At 38.3% G+C, this 26,412-nt stretch overlaps 1 protein-coding gene across 1 annotated transcript in view; it reads right to left on the bottom strand.

Moving 5' to 3' along the window:
• LOC105040567 (E3 ubiquitin-protein ligase CCNB1IP1 homolog) overlaps positions 1-24,516 on the bottom strand; it is a 29,201-nt gene extending 4,685 nt beyond the window's left edge. Inside the window, 12 exon segments of the mRNA XM_073254611.1 lie at positions 12,166-12,287; positions 18,411-19,174; positions 19,284-21,036; positions 21,265-21,428; positions 21,548-21,569; positions 21,572-21,601; positions 21,604-21,801; positions 22,068-22,098; positions 22,182-22,227; positions 22,474-22,546; positions 22,715-22,840; positions 24,313-24,516. Coding sequence (XP_073110712.1) covers positions 20,765-21,036; positions 21,265-21,428; positions 21,548-21,569; positions 21,572-21,601; positions 21,604-21,801; positions 22,068-22,098; positions 22,182-22,227; positions 22,474-22,546; positions 22,715-22,784 — 906 coding nt within the window. The 5' untranslated portion in view covers positions 22,785-22,840; positions 24,313-24,516 and the 3' untranslated portion in view covers positions 12,166-12,287; positions 18,411-19,174; positions 19,284-20,764.
• Positions 24,517-26,412: the final 1,896 nt, after the last annotated feature.

Below are 26,412 nucleotides of genomic sequence, written 5' to 3'. Positions count from 1 at the left end.
AGCTTTTGGTTGGCATATTAGGTTATTCATAAGTGTAACCACAGATTCATATAACAGAGCATTTGAAGAAAACTAAACAATTTAACTGCACGACTGACCATATCGAGTTTCACGCTATCAATCTAAGTCAGCATCGGATATCTTGTCAAACAGTCCTATTAAGGGTTTCTCTGTAGTAAAGGACTTAGTGTCCCTTCTCATCAATTCTATCCTTGTGTTCTTAGCACCTATCCTTCTTTGCAAACCTAGTGCTGCAAAACACATAGAGTGCCTGCTTAAGGGGTCTAACATCTCGGTTGCACATGAGCATACAATCTTGATCAGATTCTTATCTTATCCCCCATAATCTTTAACTATTCCTTCGTACTCTAAAATACATCAATCTAAACACTCTAAATACATCAATCTAAACATGATCATAACCTTTGTGCTCATCAAATGTGCATGTACCCCATGTGAACACAGAGTCTCTTAAACCACAACATCATCTCTTGGTTGTAAAATCTCTCCACCCATCCCTTCCTTTTGAAGTGAACATGTATGTGGCCATCACATAGCATCCAAAAGATGCATCTCACTATCATCCACCCAATACTCAATCTTATGTCCACCTCATTAGCCAATATTAAAAAGGAAAAAAGGAGAGAAGAAAAGAAAAAGACTTTTGAGCATCCTAACCTGGACTGAAGCCCCACCTTCATGTACTACCATCAAGTCTTGTTCAACACAACATAATCCACACTAGCTTAACTAATTTGTGTCTGTGTTTTTGTTCTTCTTTCCTTCTCTCTTTCTTTTCTTTTTTGGGCCAGCAGGGGAGAGTTGCAGTTGCTGTTAAATAAAATTAATATATTCAAGAATAGCCCTCCTCTGACACCCTACAAAATACATTAAACTAGATTTAGGTATTGATTCCTTCCAATAATCATCTGATTCAAGAATTCTGCTAATGTTTTACCAACCAATCCACACGTCTGTTATGACCTTATCCACATCACAAATCTCTGCATCTACAGATCCACAGAAGCAGTGGATCTGCCAACTTGTAGAATTCATTTGTGGGGCCTTCCCATGCTTGATAATCTCAATGCCCGCTAGGCATCTGCAAGAATCACTGTGGTATCTAATATCTGTGGATGAGTTTCTGGCAATTAGCTCCACCTTTATGCTCTCCACTCATGGCTCATAAATTCCTGGTCCGCTCATGGCTCATAAATTTCTGGAACGTGGACTGCTTCCATTGTTGTTAACAATGATCCAGCCATGCCTCAAAAATTGCTCCTGAAAAGGAATAATCCATCCTTTACCAAAAAAATAGGAATGATCCATCATAAACTATAAAATGTCGCATTTGTTATTGCACAAAGGGAAAAACACAAAAGAAAATCCATATAACACTATCCTCTTTCATTTCCTTGTAATTCTAGAATATTTTTGATGGTGTCACCAACAAAAAAAAAATAGATGTCTCCCCTTTACCTGATGCAAATCTCTCAATCATATGATATGCTGTTATTATAGATGATCTACATGCAATTATCAAAACCGATCCAAAAGAATTTAAAATATCTGCTATCCTCGGGATTTTTTCGAACTCTGATACTTAAAAATGTCTTTCATGTGATGCTTTGCTTCCTATAGCGAATCAATCAAGCACATGTTCACTTATTTGTTTCATTATCTTCAGCAGGTTGTTGACATCAAAATCTGCGACTTATAAATGCCCAGTATCGTCTAACAATACAATTCTGTAATGTCACTTATCATAAGCAAAGCAAGGACATCCAAATAGCTTTAAGCTATTCAAAGAGTAATAGGTAGTGAAATTGAATCCATACATGAGATATAAAGAAATAAGAGCACAGATGCAATCATTTATGGTTTACACATGCAAATAATTCATTCGACTGGCAAATTTTGACCCATAGCTCAATTCTTGCATTTGCAGTGCTAGAAAATTAAAGATGACTGGAAAACAGAATTCTATAAGTATTGAACAATGATTAGTCTTGACCAAATTTTAGGAAGTGTTAGAAACTAATCTCTAACTTGAATCTAAATAATGACCACTCGTCAGTAGGTTTATTTGAGAAAATGGAAGGCAAAAACCAACTTGACAACCTTGCTATATCAAGTGCAACTTGAACTGCCATTGATGGCTTTATTGATCCTATCTGTTTGAAATAGGGTATAGATCACCCTGCACCAAAGAATGAAGTAAGCTAAGACATCACGCAATATATAGACCAGGCTGCCTTTCCATTTGGTATAATTGGTTTGACACCACTCTGAAATCTGAACCAGTACAAGAGTCGAAAATGGAGATTCAGACGAAAGAGTACCAGTCCATTTCTTGATTTAATCAGCTCTTATTCAATCAAATCACATAGCTAACATGTCATATTATGTAGACTAAAACCAAAAGAAGTAATAATGACATACATATATTTATTAGAAATTTTGATAGACAAATGGTATATTGAATTGATCTTAGAATATTGATCTCTTTATTGAACTTTTTTTCTTGAACCATCATGGCCTATCTTGTTGGATTTTGGGGTTTGATGCATACATATGTGTTTCAAAAACTTTGTTTTCTAAATACCGCAGCGGAGAATAAGATTAAAACAATTTTAATCTTAATTTTGCATACATAAAAACATAAAACCACATGATCTATTTCATATGCTGAAATTGATATATGCTGAAATTCAGATTGTGATCAAATCACATACCTGTTTCGCAATCCTTTTCTTCAAAACTAGATCTGGAAGAGAAGAGACTCTCTCTTAGCTGCACAAGTATCCGGCCTCTATGAATATCTATTCGGGATCAACCTGGAACAGTCCTCTTTAATCTGAATTTTGGTTCTCCAAAATTCAGCCTGCTGAATCTAAACGAAGCCTGGATCGCGATCAACACTTGATCTTTCTTCTTGATCTTCTTCTTCTCCTCTTCTCTAGAGTTTCTCCTTGCTATGTGCTGCTACTAGATGTTAGAAACCAACAAGGAAGAGGCACCCAAACTCCTTTGGGCATGGAACTCCTTAGGACGCGCGATCCAAGGAAGGGGTGTATAGAACACCCAAGACGAGAAAAAGGGAGAGGAAGAGAGAGCGTGGGGAGAGCCTTTGGGTGTGAGGGGCTGCTGGTTTTGATGCTCTAGGGATCTTAAGGAAGATCCCTTTAAATAGGCATAAGAATTGAATCCTATTCAATCTCATAATACAAGTCCTACTGACATTAGGATTCCTATTAACTTAAGTTATCCAACTTACATTAGGAAGCCCATTAGGCACCAACAATTGGAGCCCTTGCATTCATAATTAACACCCCAAAACACACCCAAGAGATGCCCCATGTGAAAACAAAAGGCCCTCTAATCAATGAACATGTCCAAATTGATCAAATCAAGGTGGCACCCCATAATAACTATCAAGGAGATTCATAAGAGACTTGCACCCTTAATTTATGTGATCCATAACCTTAGACATCCAATAATTGAAGTCTCATGAATCTTATTCATGTAGGTTATTAGCAGATAATTAAGTTAGAATTAACTTATCAAATAAGTAATCCCAACGGAAAGAGAAATTGGATCCAACCATGTGCTAGCAAGGTTATCATGAATTCAATAGATTTCTCTAAACCCAATTGACACTTCATAAGCTCAATTACTTATTCAGGCCTAATCCTTTGTTGTGTGATCTCATAGGTTCAATTCTATCTGGTAGTGAGACATTCAATGATCTCTATCATCGTATCATTGAAACTCTTTTTAATGGGTCAGAATAATTCCACTCTAACTCAACAAAATTGTCGATCCAGAACAATCCTAGTGAGCTCTCACAATCCACTAGTGCACCTAATAGTATGTAGTGACAATCCAGTAGAACTGAAATGAACCTCTAGGTTAGTTAATGTGTGATTCAGTCCCTCTATCGGAGTCCCGACTAGATGGCAGGTCATGGATAAATCGTCAAACCTCAACATAGGTCATATGATAGATTCAATCAGCTTAAGTCCATATGTGATTCTATGAAAATTCTTTTTCATCAATCACACTGCTATGGCATAGACTTAAGGACTCAGCCTCTTAAATCCATAGAACTACTCTCTTCTACTAGATCGATAGATCCCATCTTGATGCACACTCCACTCCTACAGTGGACCAACTGTCGCAACATCCACTACAAGACTCCTTGAGATCCATGTTGATGTGTCAGTCAAACTCCAACAGCCTCACTGCGAGCAGTAGTGTCATCTCAGATCAAAAGACCAGTCATACAACTACAGCATCGAAAAGTCACTAACGAGTGAGCAGACATTCATGTGACTTCTCATGTTGTCAGCTCAGTCTAGTTGTTCTCTAACAACCACCTGCACTCTCGCTCCAATGTCTCTACACTGCAGACTCAAGATCCATCTATCCGAAGAAGCGATCCGTGCACTGGATCTATCGGATCAATCACATCCCCATGATGATCCTATGATCAGGAGCAATTTAAGAATCAACCATCAATGAATATGCCTCAAATTCTCAACTCTTTGAGAATATGTGTCATCATCTTGTTAATCCTTGGATGATTCATGGACACATAGACATGAATGGTAATATAACTGTCCAATAAGTACAAAATCATATCCTAGAAATATGAAATGTGTCGCCAAATTGACTTCTAGGACATACATCAACAATCTCCCACTTACACTAAAGCCAATCTGCCATGTACCAAGCCCTATCTTCACAAGACAGGCTATAGTCTTAGGCTAGCCAAGTGACTTACCAGTGGGTCATCCACATCACATGTGGAGTTTGCTCTCTGCACCTCTATATATTTCTACTCGAGGTAGTCGCGTGTTCTTCTGTTCTATGTGCTTGGATATCTGGTGAGACCTAGCTCCTTAGCAAGGGCTATGTGCCATTGTCTTTGCAGTATAGTGTCACGGCATCTGATGGTATGACAACTAATTCTGCAACTAACATTACAATCAGAATGCATCCTACACATCTACAGTGTACTCACTTTCATTGATCGATTATTTAGAATCTTCAAGATATCGACATAGGAACACATCCATGATGTAGACATTCTACCATCAACATCAGACATAAAGTCTGAATTGGTGTATCCTCCCACTCCTAGCTTTGATCCTTCTCCGAACATGTCCTCAGTTCTTCTTAAGAGCTTAAGGATGTTTTCACAGCAATCCAGCGCTCACAGCCTGGATACAACTGATATCTACTTGTGACAATCACGGTATAATCAGTTCAAGTACTTTATGGCATACGACTATGCCCGAGAGGGTAGCAGACCCTCTCGAGATTTCTATGCTGAATGCTTTCAGCATCCGATCTCTGTACTTTATATGTGAAAACATAAGCATCCAATTGCATCTATCTCTATAGATCTTTAGGATGCTCACTTTATGTCTTTCATGAAAAATCTATATTCAATCATATTTTAACCGATGTCAGTATTGGACACTCCCACTGACCTTTTGAAACCCATAATTCTCATATCTGATCAAACAATTTGATCATATCATTGAAATGAATGTTCCAACTCCAAGGATATTGTGGTCTTTGTGATCACCTATCACAAGAAGTGAAATCATAGCTATTCCATATAGAAATCTTCAAAAGATCTCTACTCAGAAAAGCTATTTCACATCCTTTTTGGAGTCGATGTCTCACATCGCCTCGTTGTAGGTTCTGGGATCATCTCTATGTTTCTATCTCCATGAGAAATGATTTTCTCTACATCCTCTGTTAAAACTCAAGTACCTTTCGAGAGGATTGAGATCCTACTATATGTACGAGGTGGAGGAGGAATACACGTCTACTGGCTCATGATTAATATGTTTTAAGATCCCAAGGCTCCCTGCTCTTCAGAGACACTCTCTTAGAGCTTAACTTTCCTCCACTGCTTCATTTGGTTAAACATTTTTCAAAAGATAGCATTGAGTCACAATCACATTGTAATCCTATCAGAAAGTAATATCCCAAACTCTTTTAGGAAGAGCTTTATAGACCTATCCTCTAACATATCCACCTACTGTCCTAGATACAGACTAGACATCCTTGAATCTCAAAATAATCAAATTCAGTTCTCACCATGTCATATTTATATGATGTGGTAGGAACAGGTTTAAGAGAATCCAAGTTCATAGAAATAAAGCATATCCCTAAAGAAATATAAATAAATCAGTGAATTTCATTATGACCAGACATATCTCATATAGTCCCATGATCTTCTTATCTCATTGAGCTAAGATTTACTAAGAGGGATCCAATATGAAACAATATCATTTTATGAGATAATCGAGAAATTTTTTCAATAATATTCCATCCTCGATCCGATCGAAGTACCTTCAAAATTTTTTGATTTGTTTCTCTACTTACATCTGAATTCTTTGAACCTTTCAAAAATTTCAGATTTGTATCTCATATACAAAGTAGAGACAACTCCTTGGTTAGCACATCACATGGACTACACACATCAAATGTGTACAAGGATAAGTATCTCAGTGATCCTTTTTCTCTTGTCCCACAAGAGTAGCTGGTCATATTTTCTCAAAGAGATGATGCACAAACAGATTTGACTCAACAGTCAATAAGCCCAAGCCATATTTTTTCAGTTTGTTAATCACTTCTTCTCCAATATGACTTAGCTATAGATTCCACATATACTTTAAATTTTATCTCAATTTTGAATCTCTCAATCCAATAGCATTCACTGATTGCTCAATTAAGTTCACATATGCATCAACATGCAAATGATAGAGATTGTCTCTAAGAACTAAATCCAAACGATGATCGCAAAGGACAGATACCCATGGCCACAGCAGCAACTGTTGTCCTATAGCCAATTCAAGGGTTACTTCCTCAACCCTCTATCTTCTCATCGACTCTACACTAGAGTCTGTAGCTCAACTAGGAGAAGAAAAAATCGTAAGGACAGTATTGAGCAATTTCGACATACCTATTCTAGATGTGTCTTTGTTTCTTTAGGCTCTCCAGGTATTTATCTCTGAACTCTTTCAAGATTTCTTTGTTATCAACACTTTGACCAATTCAGATAAAGTGCCATGATAGTCTTTCATATGGTAGTTTACCATAAACTATCTACATAAACTAATCCGGAATCGCAGGATCAAATCCATAAGCAATTCCTTATGCATGGTCATGTGAGCTTTTAAGCTCTTTAATGTCCTCAATCATTATCAAATAACGATCATAGACTAACTGCCCATCATGCATCACATGCGCTGTGCGACTCTAATCACCTCACAACACTTGTGAATGAATCAATATGTCGTTGGTAGTGTACATGTACTCATGCATAGCACCTATCTTTATTGTCATTGTCCATCCACTCATCAAGTTACTCGTTGACTATGGGTTGGACGGGTTGTTAACATTAGAATAATCTGGTAGAGAATATTGCTTAATTTTCTAAAATTAAGAATAATTCTTAAGTTTATAAGTCAGTCTATGTACTCGATTTTGGTTAATGGTTGATATCTAGGATTCAAGCTAGAGGGTTGGAAGCTGACACAATGAACAGCAGAAGCAAAGATTCTAATTGGTGTTTGTATTTATTTTATAATTTTGCTCTAGAAACTTTTAGATAAAAAGAGACTCCACTATTTTATCAGAACTCCCACACTCTCCGGGTGGAGAAACGAAAATCCTAACGCGATAATTAGATTTCTAGTGGGTGCTGCGGTCCCACCAATGCCATGCACCTCACCTAACAGTTATTGGTAATACGAATAAACACCGATGCGTGGACAACTCTTTATCCAGATACTTCTCTAACATATTGCAACCACTTGGTCTCTAAGTCATGTGGGCTCACCTAACAGTTATTGTCCGCACTTCTTAGTTAAGTCAGACCCACCGTTCACAAGCAGGTATAAAGCCGTCATTGAGTCCCTCAACTAACAGTTATTGGGCCCAACCCCATCTTTACCCCGCAGCAACTCTTTGCTAATAGAGTGGTTGCGTGTTCCGATGCAACTGAACCACTGTGACCAGCCGAGAACAATCAACGCCGGTAGCACGTCCGCAATTACAACGATGGAAGACCTTGGACTTAATATTTTGTGGAGAGATTTAGATTTAGTCTCATCTAATCAGTCATCACATGATTGATGTAATTGACATGGGCTAAATCAAACCACTAAGTAACCATATTTGTGACTCAATCTTTCAAATTGATCAGGTAAGTAGAGATTAGTGGGGTCCCCATTGCTTTCTTTAGACACAATAAATTGGTCAGATAAGCGAACGAAACCAATTAAATAATCACCTTTCAATTACTTGCCTTAGACACCAATTGGACAATTGATCAGAATTGGTTAGCTCAAGTGAATCGGGCTCAAATCAACAAGCCAAATTAGGTCCTTGGTTAATTAATTCTACATATAAGACTCAATCGATTTAATCAACAATAATTGTATGATCATTAACTTAATTGATCTAACTTAATTCAACACTTGACTCGTTTAACCAATTACTTAATCGAATTAGACCCATATGTCCCAAATCAAAAATCTTAGATATAATCCTATTACATGACCTAATTTTTGATTTTTCCATGACCAAAATCCTCATACACAAATATAAATTTCAGATTCTAAAATCATATTTCAGATCTAAATACTTTGCATGAAAGTAAGTATTAAAACATAAAAAAATTTTCAAGTTCTAACATACAAACATATATCACATATATGCATGTAAAATCAGATTTTAAACAAAATTTCAGATCTAAACATGATATCATATATCTCATATACTAATCATAGATCAGATTAAAGCCAAATTTATGATCAAAATATGCAATCATATATCATACATATGAATCAAAATTCAGATCACAAAAAAATTCAGATTTCATACATGTATCTATTTCACATAAACTAAAACTCTTTCTGATCAATTTTCAGATCTATGCATGCATCAATATATCAACTATATATTCTAGAATTAAATCTAAAATCAAATTTCAGATTTGAAGATCCATCCATACATCTCATGCATCAAGAAAAAATTAATTTTGAAATATTTTCAAAAATATGTATATTAAAATTCAGCATATGAAAACCCGTGGCTCTGATACCACTGTTGGATTTTGGAGTTTGATGCATGCATATGTGTTTCAAAAATTTTATTTTTTAAATACCGCAGCAGAATAAGATTAAAATTTTAATCTAATTTGCATGCATAAAAACATAAAACCACATGATCTATTTCATATGCTGAAATTCAAATTGTGATCAAATCACATACCTGTTTCGCAATCTCTTTTTTCAAAACTGGATCTGGAAGAGAAGAGGCTCGCTCTTAGCCACACAAGTGTCTGGCTTCTACGAGTATCCACTCGGGATCATCCTGAAACAGTCCTCTTTAATCTGAATTTTGGTTCTCCAAAATTCAACCTGCTGAATCTGAACGAAGCTTGAATCGCGATCAACACTTGATCTTTCTCCTTGATCTTCTTCTTCTCCTCTTCTCTAGAGTTTCTCTTGCTATGTGCTGCTACCAGATGTTAGAAACTAACAAAAAGAGGCACCCAAACTCCTTTAGGCATGAAACTCCTTGGGACGCACATCCCAAGGGGGTGTATTGAACACCCAAGAGGAGAGAAAGGGAGAAGAAGAGAGGACGTGGGGAGAGCCTTTCGGTGTGAGGGACTGCTGGTTTTGATGCTTTAGAGATCTTAAGGGAGGTCCTTTAAATAAACATAAGAATTGAATCCTATTCAATCTCATAATACAAGTCCTACTTGCATTAGGATTCCTATTAACTTAAGTTATCCAACTTACATTAAGAAGCCCATTAGGCACCAACAATTGGAGCCCTTGCACCCATAATTAGACACCCCAAAATACACCCAAGAGATGCCCCATAGAAAAATAAAAGGCCCTCTAATCAATGGACACGCTCAAATTGATTAAATCAAGGTGGCACCCCATAATAACTATCAAGGAGATTCATAAGGGACTTGCACCCTTAATTTATGTGATCCATAACCTTAGACACCCAATAATTTAAGTCTCATGAATCTTATTCATGTAGGTTATTAACAGGTAATTAAGTTAGAATTAACTTATCAAATAAGTAATCCCAACGGAAAGAGAAATTGAGTCCAACCATGTGCTAGCAAGGTTACCATGAACACAATGAGTTTCTCTAAACCCAATTAACACTTCATAAGCTCAATTACTTATTGCATGCCTAATTCCTTTGTTGTGTGACCTCATAGGTTCAATTCTATCTGGTAGTGAGACATACACAATGATCTCTATCATCATATCATTAAAACTCTTTTCAATGGGTCGGAATAAGTCCACTCTAACTCAACAAGGATTGTTGATCCAGAACAATCCTAATGAGCTCTCACAATCCACTAGTGACACCTAGCAGTATGTAGTGACAACCCAGTAGAACTGAAATGAACCTCTAGGTGTAGTTAACGTGTGATTCAGTCCCTCTATCGTGAGTCCCAACTAGATGAAGGTCATGGATAAATCGTCAAACCTCAACATCGATCATATGATAGATTCAATCAGCTTAAGTCCATATGTGATTTATGAAAATTTTTTCCATCAATCACACTGCTATGGCCATAGACTTAAGGACTCTGCCTCTTAAATTCATAGGACTACTCTCTTCTGCTAGAATCGATAAATCCCATCTTGATGCACACCCCACTCCTACAGTGGACCAACTGTCGCCAACATCCACTATAAGGGCTCTTTGAGATCCATGTTGATGTGTCAGTCAAACTCCAGCAGCCTCACTGCGAGCAGTAGTGTCATCTCAGGTCAAAGGACAATCATACAACTACAGCATCGAGAAAGTCACTGAATGAGTGAGCAGACATCAATGTGACTTCTCGTGTTGGTCACGCTCAGTGCTAGTTGTTCTCTAACAACCACCTGCACTCTCGCTCCAGTGTCTCTACACTGCAGACTCGAGACCCATCTGTCCGAAGAAGCGATCCGTGCACTGGTCTATCCGGATCAATCACCATCCCCATGATGATCCTATGACCAGAGCAATTTAGGAATCAACCATCAATAACATATGCCTCAAATTCTCAACTCTTTGAGAATATGTGTATCATCTTGTTAATCCCTTGGATGATTCATGGGCACATAGACATGAATGATAATATAACTGCCAATAAGTATAAAATCATGTCCTAGAAATATGAAATATGTCAGTCAAGATTGGCTTTTAGGACATACATCCAACATATCTTTGTCAGGACGTATAACAGTACAAGTAAATAAAACATGTTTACGAAATTCCAATGGAACTTAACAATCAATCCTTTGTTTGACTGCCATTTTATGTTTAGCCCTTAGATAGTTGGCATTTTTACATTCGCTTCTATATTAGGCTGTATTTTTCAGTTACGCCTGTTTCTGTACAGAGTTATCTCTATTTTTATACACATTTATGCATAAGCATGTTTGGGGCCAGTGATTAAACATAAAATGACCATCAATATCTAGGGTGCAATAAAAATTTTCAGTCAACGATGACTAAATTCAGATGGGAGTCAATCCAATGGAGCAGATGCCAATTACCTCAATTTCCAAAGCAAACTTGAGGTTCACCCAGTGGTGTTGCAGTGTAACATTCTAAAATCTTGCACTGCTTAAAATTTTTATGTTATGAGTTTGTATCTTCAATTTTATTAGTCTGATTTCCTTTTAGTGCCTTAATCCCAGAAAATAAATACAATTAGATACCCAAACATCTTGATGCCAAAGATATTAGAGTTTAAACTTCAAAGTTCTATAAAAGATGATATATATGCATGACTACCACATGTTGCAGTTTATTAATCCTAACTACATTAAAATCGAATTCATATAATAATGGAAATTGGGAAGTCCACTTTATAACTGTTTACGTCTTACATTGTTCATGAAAAACAATATTTCTTGCATTATTGGGCTGATATTGACACAACCCAGAGGAAGCCATGACAAGGCTAAATCTGGTTAAATTGGCTAGTAACACGTTTGGAGAAAGGAAAAGAAAATGTAAGATGGGATGAACAACAAATGCCAAAAATACACAAATATAGATTTCACAAAGCTCAAAAAAAAATTAGGAGCTTAGAATCAACAAACCAACCTTTGGCAGATATGCCATAACTGTCATCATTCAATTACTCCGAGTTTATAGCACCCAAAAATTGGACAATATTTGGATGTCGTATTTGCTGAAGCAATGAAAGCTCATATCTAAGTTCCCTTCTGCAAAAATCAAAGATAAAACAGAATGACTAAGAAGCTGACCAGGTAGAAAAGAGGCGCAACATCACAGAATCAATTAGAAATTAAAACAATAAGAAACAAACATCAAAATACTATACATCTATACACTGAGATCAACCCACATTTTATCCTCATCAGTAATAACATCTTCATTAAGCATTTTAACAGCAACATCTATTCCTAGCCATGTTGTGAAATGCTCCCTGAAATGGTCTTCAACAAGTGAAAAACAGATTAGGCTGTCTGTGAAATAATCAGTCTCTCCCCTCTTTTCCATCCTCCAACCTACTCTCAACTCCTCATAAGGCCAATTCTGTCTTCCTCAAATTTACTTAATCATAACCTATCGTGCTGTTTTCTTCCCCAGACATCCACCTCACTATCATCACTTTCTATGTTCAACAGCTGCTTATAAACCTTCTTGTTACCATATGTAGTGATAAAACAATAATTGTGGACTTTGAAATTATGAAATGGTTACATCTGATTAGCATTTGATGGCATCACAAAACCCCAGAGATACATATCGCTTGATCAATTGTGGCTTTAATGCTGTTGAACACAGTCTTGTCTATTTTTTATCCTTTACAAATAGATCAACAATGGCAAGACTGCAATTGAAAAATTAGAAAAAAAAAACAACTAGTCTCACAACGTCAAGTGTTCTCTTCGAACAACTACACAGTCCCCCCAAAAGTGTTCTTTATACTTTCCTCTGAACAAACTTAAATTTTAACTTTTCTCAATTGCTATGCAAATTCATTGCAATGACTCCTACAAGTCAGATCCATTTCATAAGAAGTGAAACAAATTTAAGAGGAACAAACAAGTTGGATTGAAGAGGTTCATTCAGTTCTCATCCCATTGAAACTTTTCCATTCAGAAACTAAAGTTTTGAAACATTGATCAATGGCCATCTCAAAATCCTGTGTAAAGTTGCAATTATTTGTCAGATATAAAGATATGAAAACCATAGAATCTAACAATACACTAGGGAAGGTTAAGAAAAATGGTGGTGGTCAAATCCTACCTCTCGACGGTAATTTTAGCAACATGTTGGTGTTAGAATCTTGCCACCAGGGGAGGTTAAGAAAAATGGTGGTGGTCAAATCCTACCTCTCAATGGTAATTTTAGCAACATGTTGGTGTTAGAATCTTGCCTTCCCTTTTGTGGAGGCCCATCCTGTTCAAATCCATCTTCTAGAAATTTCCGGGGAGTTAATATGCAATCTCAGCAGCCTTTCTCATCTTTAGCATCAAGTTTGTTGGACATGCATATCATAGATAAGCCACCATCCTGTGGAGGGTTGGAGGTTTTAGGGATTGGCAGGCCCTTTCAACTTCTATGATTCATTTGGAAAATTTAACTGTAAGCTACTATTATTATGAACATCTTCAAATAAACATCTTCAAAGAGCTTCATCATAGGGTGGGCTGTGGTTCTTGAAAAACTGTGCAGAAGAGATGGTATTGCAAGCCTCCCTTTCATCTAGATTACTTTAGCACTATTTTCATCCTTGTAGAAAAAGAATATTGAAGATTTTTTTTTTTGAAGAAAAAGTCAAATACTTCGGTAAAATATTTGAGGTCGTAGCTGAGAAAAGTTGATAGTAACCCTAAACTTAAAGACAACTGAGTGGTGTTTGGCCTTTCCAAGTCCAAACTTTGCAAATGGAGCTTCTCAACTTTAGCATCAGTTAGGGACTTGCCGTTGACCTCTTAGTAGACCCGTGCCATGAACAGATTGGAAGGGACACCTAGAGTTTGGTGGTAAGAGGGAAGAGAGTGGGAGAGTGGTTTCAATTGACATTACGATCAAGACAGGGACATCAGTTCACTTGGTGGTTTCTTATTGGGGGCTAAGGAACAAAAATGACTCTGTTGAAATCATGGTCGAATGGCTGTCAAATGATAGAATTGTGTTGGGAATGCAGAGTTGTTAACCAGCCACTTTTTTCCACCCACATTCACAAAGGTCCCAAACCAACATCTCCATTTGGCAAGGTAGAGAAAAAGGTGAAATCACTTTTTTTGCAAAATTCAAACTTTATTTGGATGATGTTTGTTCAAAAAAAAAAAAAGCAGAACTCTCTGAAATTATGTTGATCCGTTTATGACACTAAAAAAAAAAAAAAATCTCACATATCAACCACACAATGAAAAGAATAGTAATTTACAGAATTCTCCAATATACATCTAGTGGAACAACATATGCAAGAGATTATAATTAGTTAGCAGACTTCGACATATAATGTATATGAATGTACCACAAATAATTCTGACACAAACCAATTAAGACCATGATATGACTTGACATCCATCAAAGTCATATCCAGGCAGTCATTTTTTCACAGATACGTCTTAGTTAAACAAGATTGCAGTGATATAATAATTTATATATTCTGCTTTATGAAGTTTTAAACTTGGTTAAAAGTGACCAGAGCTCAAAAGCAATGGTGATTGGTGAACTACATCTGATTCGGCATTTAAACATCATCACCAGTGCAGGTCTAAGCTAAAGCATATCAATAGGAATGGTTTAGAAGAAAGTGGAAAAACTATGCCTCAGAAAAAAGGCTTAGAAAATAACAGTTCACCCCATTGAAAACACAAGAGGGAAAAAATGATAAACAATAATAATATTGAAGAATACCATCTCATAAAGAATGATTAACCCCGGCTATTTCAACACTATTTGTGAAATCAAGTTAACTTGGATAAACCCCATATTCTGGAACTTGACATGCAATGTCACATGCATAGAAGCAATCTACATAATGTACAGGTCAAAGAAAAAAATAACTACAGCAGTCTATGAAGGCCCAATAGTCTTATACAATGTATATTTAAAAATTAGCTTGCAAAACAAACCTAAGCTTAGCATCAAATTTCTTCAAAAGCTTGATCACATCATGGTTCTAGGAGTATATTGCATTTCCAACTGGCTGTTAAGTCAACTGTGGTAGGGAAATCAGTCTGAAGTTCTGATGATAAAATTTAGTTAACTGCAAATCAAACATGGCTGTACTAGGACCTATACCAGTTGCCCATTGGTACACTACGGTATGCCTCCAAGCCATACCATTCCAGGCAGTACTGACAAAGCCAAAGCCAGAGAGGGAGGGGAAGAGGGAGAAGGAGAGAGATGAAGAGAGAGAGGGGGGGAGGGAGGGAGAGGAATGGAAGGAGAGAGAGGGAGGAGGGGAGAGAGAGAGGCCAAGAGAGATGGGTCAGGTCCCCTTGTTTCAAATGAAACATGGACCAGGCCTCTTTTTTTAATTTGTCGCTTCAAACTAAAGTCGGTAACAAGTAACTGTTTCATTCAAAATAGGTAAACCAAAGACTTTCAGCCCTCCCACCATCTCCCTCTCCTTCTCTCTCCCTCCCTCTGTTCCTTCCTCACTCCCTCTCTCTATTTTCCTCTCTCTCCCCCTCCCTCGCCGGATTTCTCTATCTGAAGGATGGAACCCTGCTGGTCTGTCTCCAGTACAGTTTGGTATGCCCTAAATAGGGCAGTTCAGGACAGTACCTCCTTCCTTGCTACAAAATGTACATATGATGTGCTTAACTGCAAATATTAACAGAAAAGTGTTCCTAAACACCCAAAAAAAAAAGGGTAAATAACCATTTGACCAATAGAATACATATGTCAATGAATTTCTAAAAATTCCTCTTTTCTCTGCACGGCAACTACTAGCAACATCAAATATGGTTGAAAGAATCGCTTAAAGTGCAAACTCCAAGAATAGATGCAAATAGGTCCAGATGAGATTTGAACTTTTGAGGTTCAGCATATTAAGAATAGACCAGAACCAATAAAACTCCACAGAAGGATATCTGCCATCAATCATTTTTTTTTCTTCTGAATTCAGCAATGTTATGCAGTTCTTTGCAACAGAGAAGCAGTCTGACTTGTAGGTATTAGAGTATTCCAATGGACATTAAGAAAACTTCAAAGGATACAGTACAAAGTCAATAAAAATGATGCTTATAAGGTTGCATTGTCCTAAACCTGTTTTCTGAATCATTTTAACAGAGAACAGAAGACAACAAAAAGAAAAAGTGCAAAACATAAGAGAAAAAAAGACTTAGATGAGATGAACTTTGACACAATGATTAGATGAACTTGTTGGAATGCAAATTAGTTGTAGATTTTCTTTTTTGTGTTTTTCATATTTGCAGTATATATACATTCATGATGACCTGACCACCTTAGTACCACATAAACTGGGTTAATACCTAATTAGTGAGTGGTATCCATCAAAGCCATCTTGAATTGAATTGTGCCATAAACTATTTGATGATTTGAAAGTGGATATTTTTTTAGCGCAATACTGGATAAAAGCTAAAGAGTTAGGGGTTTTAACCCCTACCCTAAACAGGTGATGCAAATTGCATAAGGAGGAAAAAGAAACACTCTTAGTTGCCAAAATCGAGAGGGGTGCGAGAGCAAATGTGAGTGTGGGTACAAAGAAGCAGGTACGTATGAACTCAAGGAAGCTCTTAGGAAGCAAGTGCAAATTCAAGATTCCACAAGATACCAAAGTGGGTGCATGACCCTATATCGAAGATTATGGCTGCAAAGGAAATACTCAAATTTGTGGCAACCAAGGTTTTAAATCCCATGGGATGAGGCTATCTCGGTTTTTTCATGGAATGGGACAAGCCATTGTCCCGCCCATCCCGACGCTTGAAACAACGGACGTCCCAATACGTTCTAATTGGGATGTTGGGATGATAGCAAACAGTCCTATCCGTACACATAGGAATAGGATGATACCTCATACCGGTATCTCACATGACATCCCACCAGGACTTGAATCTTTGGTAGAAACAAATCTACTTTCATTAAGGTCGAACCATGGTTCTAAACTAAATCTAGAACAAAAGGAGTCTTCCTAAAATTCGGAACTTTTGGGGTAATGTGCATATGTCTCACTTTGTTATGGAAGAATGTACTAGATGCTCGCATGTTAGATTCTTTTTGCAATGTATAATTGATGATGTGTATGCTTTCAACATGCTTGTCATTTAGCTTTGTGAATCACCAAATTAAAATACTAAACAAATCATAACAAAACTTCAACTGCGATTATTTTCCTTTTTTAACATTTATCATTTCGCCAATTCGTAGGAAACTTGTTTCGGTTTGACTCTTGTCTTATAATATGTACTGCAAGGATAAATGAAATTCCCTTGATGAAACCTTGTCATATCCCTCTTTATCTATTGTCTTTTCGAGCCCCCTGAAACATTGGAGGGCTAATCCCTCATTTGATGAACTTGAGTATGATCAATAAGGTCAATCCCTGTACCCACACTGCTGAACCCCTCTCTTGCCTAAAACCATCTTGAACAAGAACTCAACATCAATTCTGAGATGACCACAATTCATAAATTTCTCCTGGATTATAGATAGGAGCCTTCTCAGAATAAGAGCTATGTTCTATGCCTGACACCATTATGATGCAGAAAGGATTAGATGGTGATGACAATAATCAAACCCCATCATTCTTTCTATCTTTTTAAACTTCTATTATATTAAACTGTCGGTTTTGTTTTGTTCTAGTCAAATTTTTGTGCATCTTCATGAACCTTATTTAAACACCTTTTCATGACCGAACTTTCTAAATAAAACATGTTTCCTGCATCAGCTTTGGTTTGTTTACATGAAACTTTTTGCTTGAGTGACCACATGAACATCGCCTAATTATGGTATGTTCATCCATTGTTTGACACTGCAGCCATTGACTGTCTTTAAAACTTAACATGGAAAGAAGAAATCCACCATGTATTGCCAATCTATTTCACTGTTAAATATTTTAGCTCGAATAAAACTTGGAACACCACAAAGATGCTGAACATTGTCTTTAATTACAGCTAAGAGAATTACCATCTAACAAACATAATTGAGATGAAATGCTACCAAAACTCAACAAATTAAACCCAAAAATATTAAATAAAACGAGATCCTTTTTGCTTCAATTCTTGGCTGTATTCAAGAAGCTCAAGAAACCAAACGATCAAGAACAAGAACTACAAGAAACGCAATAATTAAGAACAAGAAGAACGATAATATTAGCAGTCAGGGAAGCGGCGTACCGTGCTGCCTCACCGGTCCTTGGGGTCCACCACGGCGCCGCTGAAAAGCAGCAAATTGACGACATCGAGGAAGCCCTGGCGCCCGGTGACGTGCAGAGCCGTCCTCCCGTCGATGCCCTTGAAGTTGACGACGACGTCTGAGTCCAAGAGATCTCGGATGCACCCCCCCTCCTCATCGCCCTGCTGGCGAGGTACATGAGATGGACCGTAGATTCGATCTCCGTTGGGAAATACTCCGCACGATGGGGTGGTCCACCGGGCCACAGCATGAGGGAGGTCTGCTGGAAACCCCGACGCTCGTGGATTCCCTCGTGGAATGCCGACGGGGTTGACCCGTTTTAGACGACAACGGGACCGGTGACCAAGAAAGGGGTGCCTCCGCATCCTAAATGCAGGGGGGATCGGATCTTGGAACGTTACAGGCGATGTCGGTGGAATTCTAATGCCGATGAGAGAGGAGGCGCGGGTTAGCAGGTTGAGCAGGATCATACCGCGATCGGGTTGGCGCGTACATGCACACAGCAAAGGCGCCCGATTCCGGAATCCGGAGCTCTCGAAACGGAACGGGTTACAAATTTGAAGGGAAACGCCCAAGGCGAAGAGCCTAAGATTAGCAAGTTCCTCGCTTAATTAACGCCGCGGAACAATGAGACAAGGGCCGTATCTTTTGCGCGGAACAAGGATGCGCCTTCGTTCGCACGAATCCACCGTTGGATCGTGCAATGCCGCTTTAAATCTGTATGTGCGCAAGATGCAACTCAAATCTGGAACAATGTGTCTTACTAAACGTCAGACTGATGAACTATGGAACTTGTAGACGGCAGCATATATAGAGAATCAATTCATAACAATGAGAGGAATTGGCCAACTTACCAAGTTGATGAAAATCTGGAGAATTAATGTGAACCCCTGTATCAGTGTTGCCCTAGCAGATACTTCAATCATGCATGCACAAATGACTGCTCAACTTCGAACACAAAGATAATTAATAAAAATATCGATATTGAATTAACAAAAGCTGCAGGCTGCAAAAATCATCAAAAAATTTCCGGCCATGACACTTACAGAACCAACACCTGCATCAAAAATTCAATTGTTGAATTTGCCCACGCAATTACCAAAATTAATTAATTAGAATTTTCCATTAAAATGCATTCTAAGTAATTAGGCCGTAACCTGTGAGTTGTTAAAAAAACTACATTCAGAAGGCACCCGGTAACATTTCATACCGCAACTCTGCTTTTCTACTCCATTGACCTATGTAAATATCAAGATTATCAACCAAGTCTCGGATTACCGGAGAGAGTCATAACAAAAAAATTTCAGGAAAGAACAAATATTGTAATGTCAACTCTTGCCAAAAACCTCGCCAGTTACACTCAGAAACTCCTCCAAAGAACGCAGGGCAACTAAAAATCTTAAACAGCACCAACGATGCAAGAAAATTTGTGAAGGAAAATAAATGTTGTAAAACTCCTAGCAATGTTTGGGGAAAATAGAGATGATGTTTCCGGCCTGAAAGTTTCAAACCATAGCTCTCAAGAACTTCGGCCACATGGTAGGGTCTCCAATAATAAGTTACGCAATGCACCACACATCAACATCAAACAGCAGAAAAGAGTCTTCGGCTTACCAGCAGAAATAAGTAGGAATGTTAGAATAATGGGACAGTCCAGGATGAACCCATGTTCCGGATTTATTCTTCAAAATGCATGTTAGGTTCAGGACAAATATATAAACAATTGCTTGAAGCTCCATGAAAGTACCAAGCTTCATTGGTGCACTAGAACTCCTTTCATGTCTATAATCTGATGCCCCGTCCCCATATCCCAATCTGTAATTTTTATGCAACTTGTGTTGTGTTGCCCGCACGGACATCATTTTTAAAAGCTTCATCTTATGTACCACTGGGAGAATTCTGTCCCTACATCAATTAAAATGCAAAGCAATAAAAAAGAAACACTACAAGTATTCTCGTATCAAGACACTTCCTGAAACCAAATGATCTATCTTCTCAAAATTATTGTTGATGTCAGGTAGACTCGTACTATGATGTCATTGCATCTCAAAGATAGTTACTTTAGACTGCACGTGGCAATGACTGCACAGAAACATTCTGAGCTCCCTCCTATTTTACAACCTGAAACATCAGCTTGATCAGTCAGACAAAAATTCCTAGCAACATTGAAGGGGACCATGTCGATATATTGCTCATTTGCATTGAGATATCAACCAGCAGACCACATCCCTAATGGGACAGTTTCAACCTCTGAGGAGGTATCACCCGCTTGATATGCGTGTGCATGCTGGAACAGTATCCCAACAGCTCATAAAAAACTAGCAGAGAATCAACCTTACGTGAACATGTATGGGCGGCTACGTGATAGCTGGGCCTGCTTCATGGGTGAGATCATGAGATTACGCAAAATAGCAGCAGGATTGCTTGCACCAGGTCCAAATAAAGAGTGTGCCTGTCTCCTGGTTCCAGCATCTACAGGAACTGGTGCAGTCTTTGCTGGTGAGCCCCCAGAAAGATCATAGGCACCCGAGTTGGAACTCTTCTGTCTGGCTGAAGGCCATATCTCCTCTCTCTGCCCTGGAGTTTCAGGAGTAAGAACCGAAGGATCTGCAACAAATAAATCAGCTGGTATTTTTGGGAGAGCCTAAGGAAAAAATTATTTAGCTCTCCGATAGATTGGAAATTGAAATAGGACAGCATCATAAAGTTTGATACAAAACTAATATAGCCAATCATTCAAATTTGAAACTTGAAAAATCCTCTAAATATATTAATTGTTTACATCCATAAATTGGGCTAAAAATGTTGCTTTAGATTAATTTTCTAACTAATTACCTTGTCTGAGGCGGTCCTTGCTATTCACCATGTTACCCAAGCCTGAGAATGAGTCTGGTTCAGTTCTTGAAAAGAAGTTGCCTGCAGGTTGGATTGCTGAACGCTTTACAGACTCATACTCACTCCTCAACTGATCATACATCTCATCTAGCTTTCTCTTCTGCCTGGATCACAGAGAAGTTTTCAAAATTAGATACGCATATGGACAAAGAAAAGAAAGAGGAGGGGCTAGAACATAAATATCATCTATTTCAATACTTCAAACGAGCAGCAAAAGATCGACCTGGATTTCTCAGCATACTTTTTTGTAGTTCTTGCTTATCTTTTGATAAGTTTCAATCTCTTGTTCCATCATGTGGCACCTCTTGGCCATTTTCTGGTATGCAGCATGCACATGCTCCAATTTTTCCATAAATTTTTCTTGCATGGCCTCACATTTCTGTCGGCATTGCCCAACGATCTTGTTCAATTTGTGTTGCATCTCTAATTCCTTTTGTCCAATGCAAAACATCATGCCTCGATATGCACTCTTCATGACTGAATTTTATGGGGTCAAAGGCAGACGGAGGAGAAATGCTCTTTTATAAACCTTTAGCTTAATACTTGCTAAGATTTTGCTGCTTACTTATCACAACGAGATGGAGCTTGTACTTTTTATGGGAGCAAACAGAGTCTGAAGCCCTCTATGACTTACAAAATGGACGAACTTTAGTTGATTGGAGCTTTTGTTACAAATCTCCAGAAGCAAATGCACTTCTATGATCTGAGAAATTATTTTTTAAAAAAAATCACAAATAGGATACGAATTTGCGGGGCCACTCCAGCCATTGCCATCTGCAATATAAACTATAATGAGAAAAAATAAAAGAACCAAAAATACAAATGTTTTAGGCTTAGTTTATCTGAGTGCTTCTTACATTTATCCAGTCATCACCAGGATTTATATCAATTGGTCTCATATGGCTGAAAGGCAAACAATTATGATGTTTCACCAAAACAATAATGAGGTAAAAAAAAAACACAAATGATGTATCAAAAGAAAGGGATAGTAAGTTACGCTGTGCTTTTCCCCACGAGGGGACAAGCATCTATTTGCGTCAAGGAGCATTCAAAACATAGATGTAAAGAAATCGTTTGGAGCATTTCTGGAGATTGATAATAATCATTAAATCTATATTATCCAGACTATGCAGAATAAAAGATCCAAACCTTTTGGAGAGCACTTGATCACAAATTGGGCATGCAGGATCGTTGCTGAGTATCTTGCTTGCATCTTCAGTGCCTTTTTCCTGTGTTAAGGATAATCAAGCATGCAATATTCACATATACATTTGGTTACACAAATAGCAGTGTGTGGATGGCTGTAATTATATATATATATATATATATATATATATATATATATATATATATATATATATATATATATATATATATAGTGTGTGGATACAAAAGAGATGGCCACAGGTAGTTGATATGGCTTTCCCTTCCAATTCCCGCCAGCAAGCATTGCACCTCATTTCACCTCTGGACTTCTAATTCCATGGTACACGATAATTTTCAAAACCTGCCGCGCCTGTAAAATTGTAACTAATTAGGCAAAAAAAAAAACTTTTCCCCATCCATTATCGCTGCTCAATAAAGAAAAAATAGAGGGCCGAAGACAAAAGAGATTCTTTCAACGTTGATCATCCATATGAACTCCAGTAAAAGGCCAAGGTGAGAACTTGAGCAATTAGGATTTAAGATCATTCGTTTCATCAAGAAAACAGATGATCATTGCTGGAACAACAGGTATTGATCGTGCAATGGTTCGACAGAGGGAACCAACCAGTTAAACAGCATTCCAAGATCACCACGAATCACCTAATTAACACGATATATTCTTGGCTCACAAAAACTCACGGAAATCCTTCGGAAGCACCATCATATATAAATCCAATTGAGTTAAGAAATCCTCGAGGAGTTCTTGAATACCATTTACAAAGATCCGTTGAAAACCTAGGTTAAAAACTCAAAATTTAGAGCAAGAAAGTTGAAAGCATCCACGGAAAATATCAAATGCAAACCTCATGCCTGCATGTGAGATCTTATAAAGATATCAGGGAAAAAATAGGGGAAAAAATCGGATTTGTTACCATCAAAAGCCATCAATTATAAAATCATATGCGAAGTTAAAGGCCCTGAAACGTCTAAGAATCCACCATTCCTTACAACACCACTAGAAAACTAGAAATTGCTCTTTTATGCTCGGTTCTTGGTGGAAGTCACGAAAAAAAAAGGGAATCTGGTACCTTCTTATCGAGGAAAAGAAATCCGCACTTGGATTTGAGATTGGAAGGAACTAAGCAAAAAGATGATCGGATCAAGGTCATTCCACTGCAGATCGGTAGAGATATCAGCGAATTTAAATTCCGAGCTTGATTCGAAGAGAACTCGAGAAGGAAAGCGTCTCGAGGGACTGGGAACTCGTACCCCAAAAAAGAAAAAAAAAAACTAGAAAAATGGCATCGCCTTGTTGAGCAGGGTGAGAGATGCAATAGGGAGAGAAGCATTAAGAAAAAAGAAATGGCTTTAGTCGGTATTTTATGAGCGGACATAGGCGACGCCCGGCGAGGAGAGCTGAGGTGCCAACTTAGCGAGCGGCTACTGGGCTTGGAAGGCGGGCTGGGAATTTCGAACACTCTGTGGCTGGAGAAATTATTGCCTGACCGGGTGCAAAATGTCGTTTTTGGACCAAATTCACCGAGGCTCGACACGTGGAAGTTTCTGTCGAGGAAAAAACAAATCGCCGAAGTGAATCTCTCATCGCGATTCCCGTTTTATTCTGTACATCGCGACTTCTGTTCAAAGGATGGAAACGGAAACATCACGATTTCCGTTTTCTTTTTCCCAATTTTCAAGGCGATTTCCGTTTCTCCTCCCGTTCCGCTACTCTGAGGAAGAAAACAGAAGGCTCGCCGTTATCTTTTTGCGGTAAAAACAAAAATTTTATAACATGAATTCGGGAATACAAACCAAAACTACATTGGACGGTAAAATAATTACCAGAAATTTAGCTGCTTTCCCTAAAAATGCCTGAAAAATCTTCTTCCTCTATCCAGGATCCAACCCCATCCACCAGTCCAAGCACCGCTTCTTCCTCCGAAAGGCGTGGGCAGCTACAACAGCGACCGTAGCCCTCTCCATCACTGCCTTTCCCCACTTTGGATTCTTCCCACCATGGGAGCTAAGCCACGCCAGCCTCAACGCCACCTCTGATCGATTCACCACGAATACCTCCAAGCTTGTTGAAATGAACTGTAGATTTTTTGATTAAAAATATAATTTTTTAATTAAAAAAAATATATTTATATAATTTTAATTATAGATCTCTCTGATTAGGAATGCAATCTTCTAATTAGAAAAAAATATGTTTGTATAATTCTTAAATTGAGCTCCTGAAAATTAATAAAAAAGATCCTTTTGGTCCTAGAGAAAGCATTACTTCTTCCTCTGAAATCTTCGTCTTCACCTTCTCTTCTATTTTTTCTGTTTTCATCATGATATCAGAGCTCTCTGTTCCATGAATACGCTCTATTCCGCCTCATCTCAATCCCACACCCTGAGCCTCCATCGCTACCACTGCCGCTCCACAGCCGTTGCCGTCACCACCACAGCCGACGCTTCCGACGCTGCCATCACGATGGCTACTGCATCTCAAATCTTCTCCAGATCCGGCATCTACCACACCCTGCCATCGCTACCGCTGTTGCTGCTTCCGCCGCCGCCGCTGCCATCGCCGCCGTTGTTGCTGCTTCACCACCGCCGCTGCCGTCGCTGCTATCGCCACTGCCATCGATGCCACCGATGTTGCTACTGCCGTCGACACCACCGCCGTATCCATCCGTGAACCACGGGATTGAGAACGGAAGCCGCTGATCCCCTTCTCATTTCTTATTAGGTATTTAAAAAAAAAAAAGCTGGAGCACCTATACTGCAGTCTATTCTACTACCACATGTGCCTCCAATCCTAGGTGCTGGGTCTTGTTTTGGAGCAACAATGGAGCGTCTTTTTTTGGAGTTTCTGAATATTACCGAGATACTTTCATGCAAGCAGATATTCGACATTTTTTATTTGTCATCTGAGTTTATCTCAGATCGTTGGTGAGAAAAATTCAAATACCTTTTCCTCCCTCAAGATTGTTCTTGTTTACTTGATTATTTAAGTGTTTTGTTTTGACAATGGGTGATAAAAATTCTTTAACCATGGAGGATTTAGAAAAGTTAATGGTTAGGATGATGGAATCTCGTATCTTGAGTAGTGAGTTTTTAAAGATCACCCTAGAAACTAATCCGATCAAATTGGATGGGTCGGGTACCTACTTGAGTTGGACGCGACATGTTCGTCTAATTTTAGAGTCTCACAATCTTGAGAGGTTTATAAGTGGTACTGCAAAAATACCAGAAAAGATGGGATAGCTGTTAGACAGTGAAATTCTAATAACTCTCGGATGGTAGCATGGCTCCTTGCCTCTATGGTACCAAGTGTTGCTCATACGGTTAGGCACTGACGAATGCTTATGAGTTATGGTAGGCTGTAGCCACAACTTATTTCTATAAAGCAATAATATGCATGCCCATAAGATCCAATGAGAGCTTCGGGACTTACTCAGGGTTTTCGATCTGTAACAGAGTATGTTGGAGAATTAAAAAGATTGTGGAACGATTTTGATTTTTATAATCTCTTACCCCTACTCATCCTGGTGATGTTGATGTGTTCCACAAATGGATAGAGCACAGCACCTTGTAGATTTTTTGGATGGACTAAACCCAGAGTTTGAGTATCGATGCTCTTCTATTCTTAGTACACAGGAGTGGCCAACTCTTGATGAAGCTATTTCTTTGATTCTTAGTGAAGAAACTCGATTAGCCACTATGTCTTCTTCTACGAACACAGCTATACGATCTGCACTTGTGGTACAGCCAACTACTCTTAAAGCTCTTCTCCTATCAATTCTGCTCAAGAAACTCAACCTTGACCTCGTAGGGTTAAGATTTGTGACCACTGTCATAAGCCGAGCCACATCAAAGCTTACTGCTATGAGCTGCATGGTCATCCAACTAGAGGCCGTGGTCGTGGAGGTGGTCGTTCTGGTAGAGACCGAG

Source organism: Elaeis guineensis, chromosome 3 (genome assembly GCF_000442705.2).
Source record: "Elaeis guineensis isolate ETL-2024a chromosome 3, EG11, whole genome shotgun sequence".
In the NCBI taxonomy this organism is placed as follows: domain Eukaryota; kingdom Viridiplantae; phylum Streptophyta; class Magnoliopsida; order Arecales; family Arecaceae; genus Elaeis; species Elaeis guineensis.
Note: the sequence above shows the minus strand (reverse complement) of the source record. Positions and strands in the feature narration are given on the sequence as shown.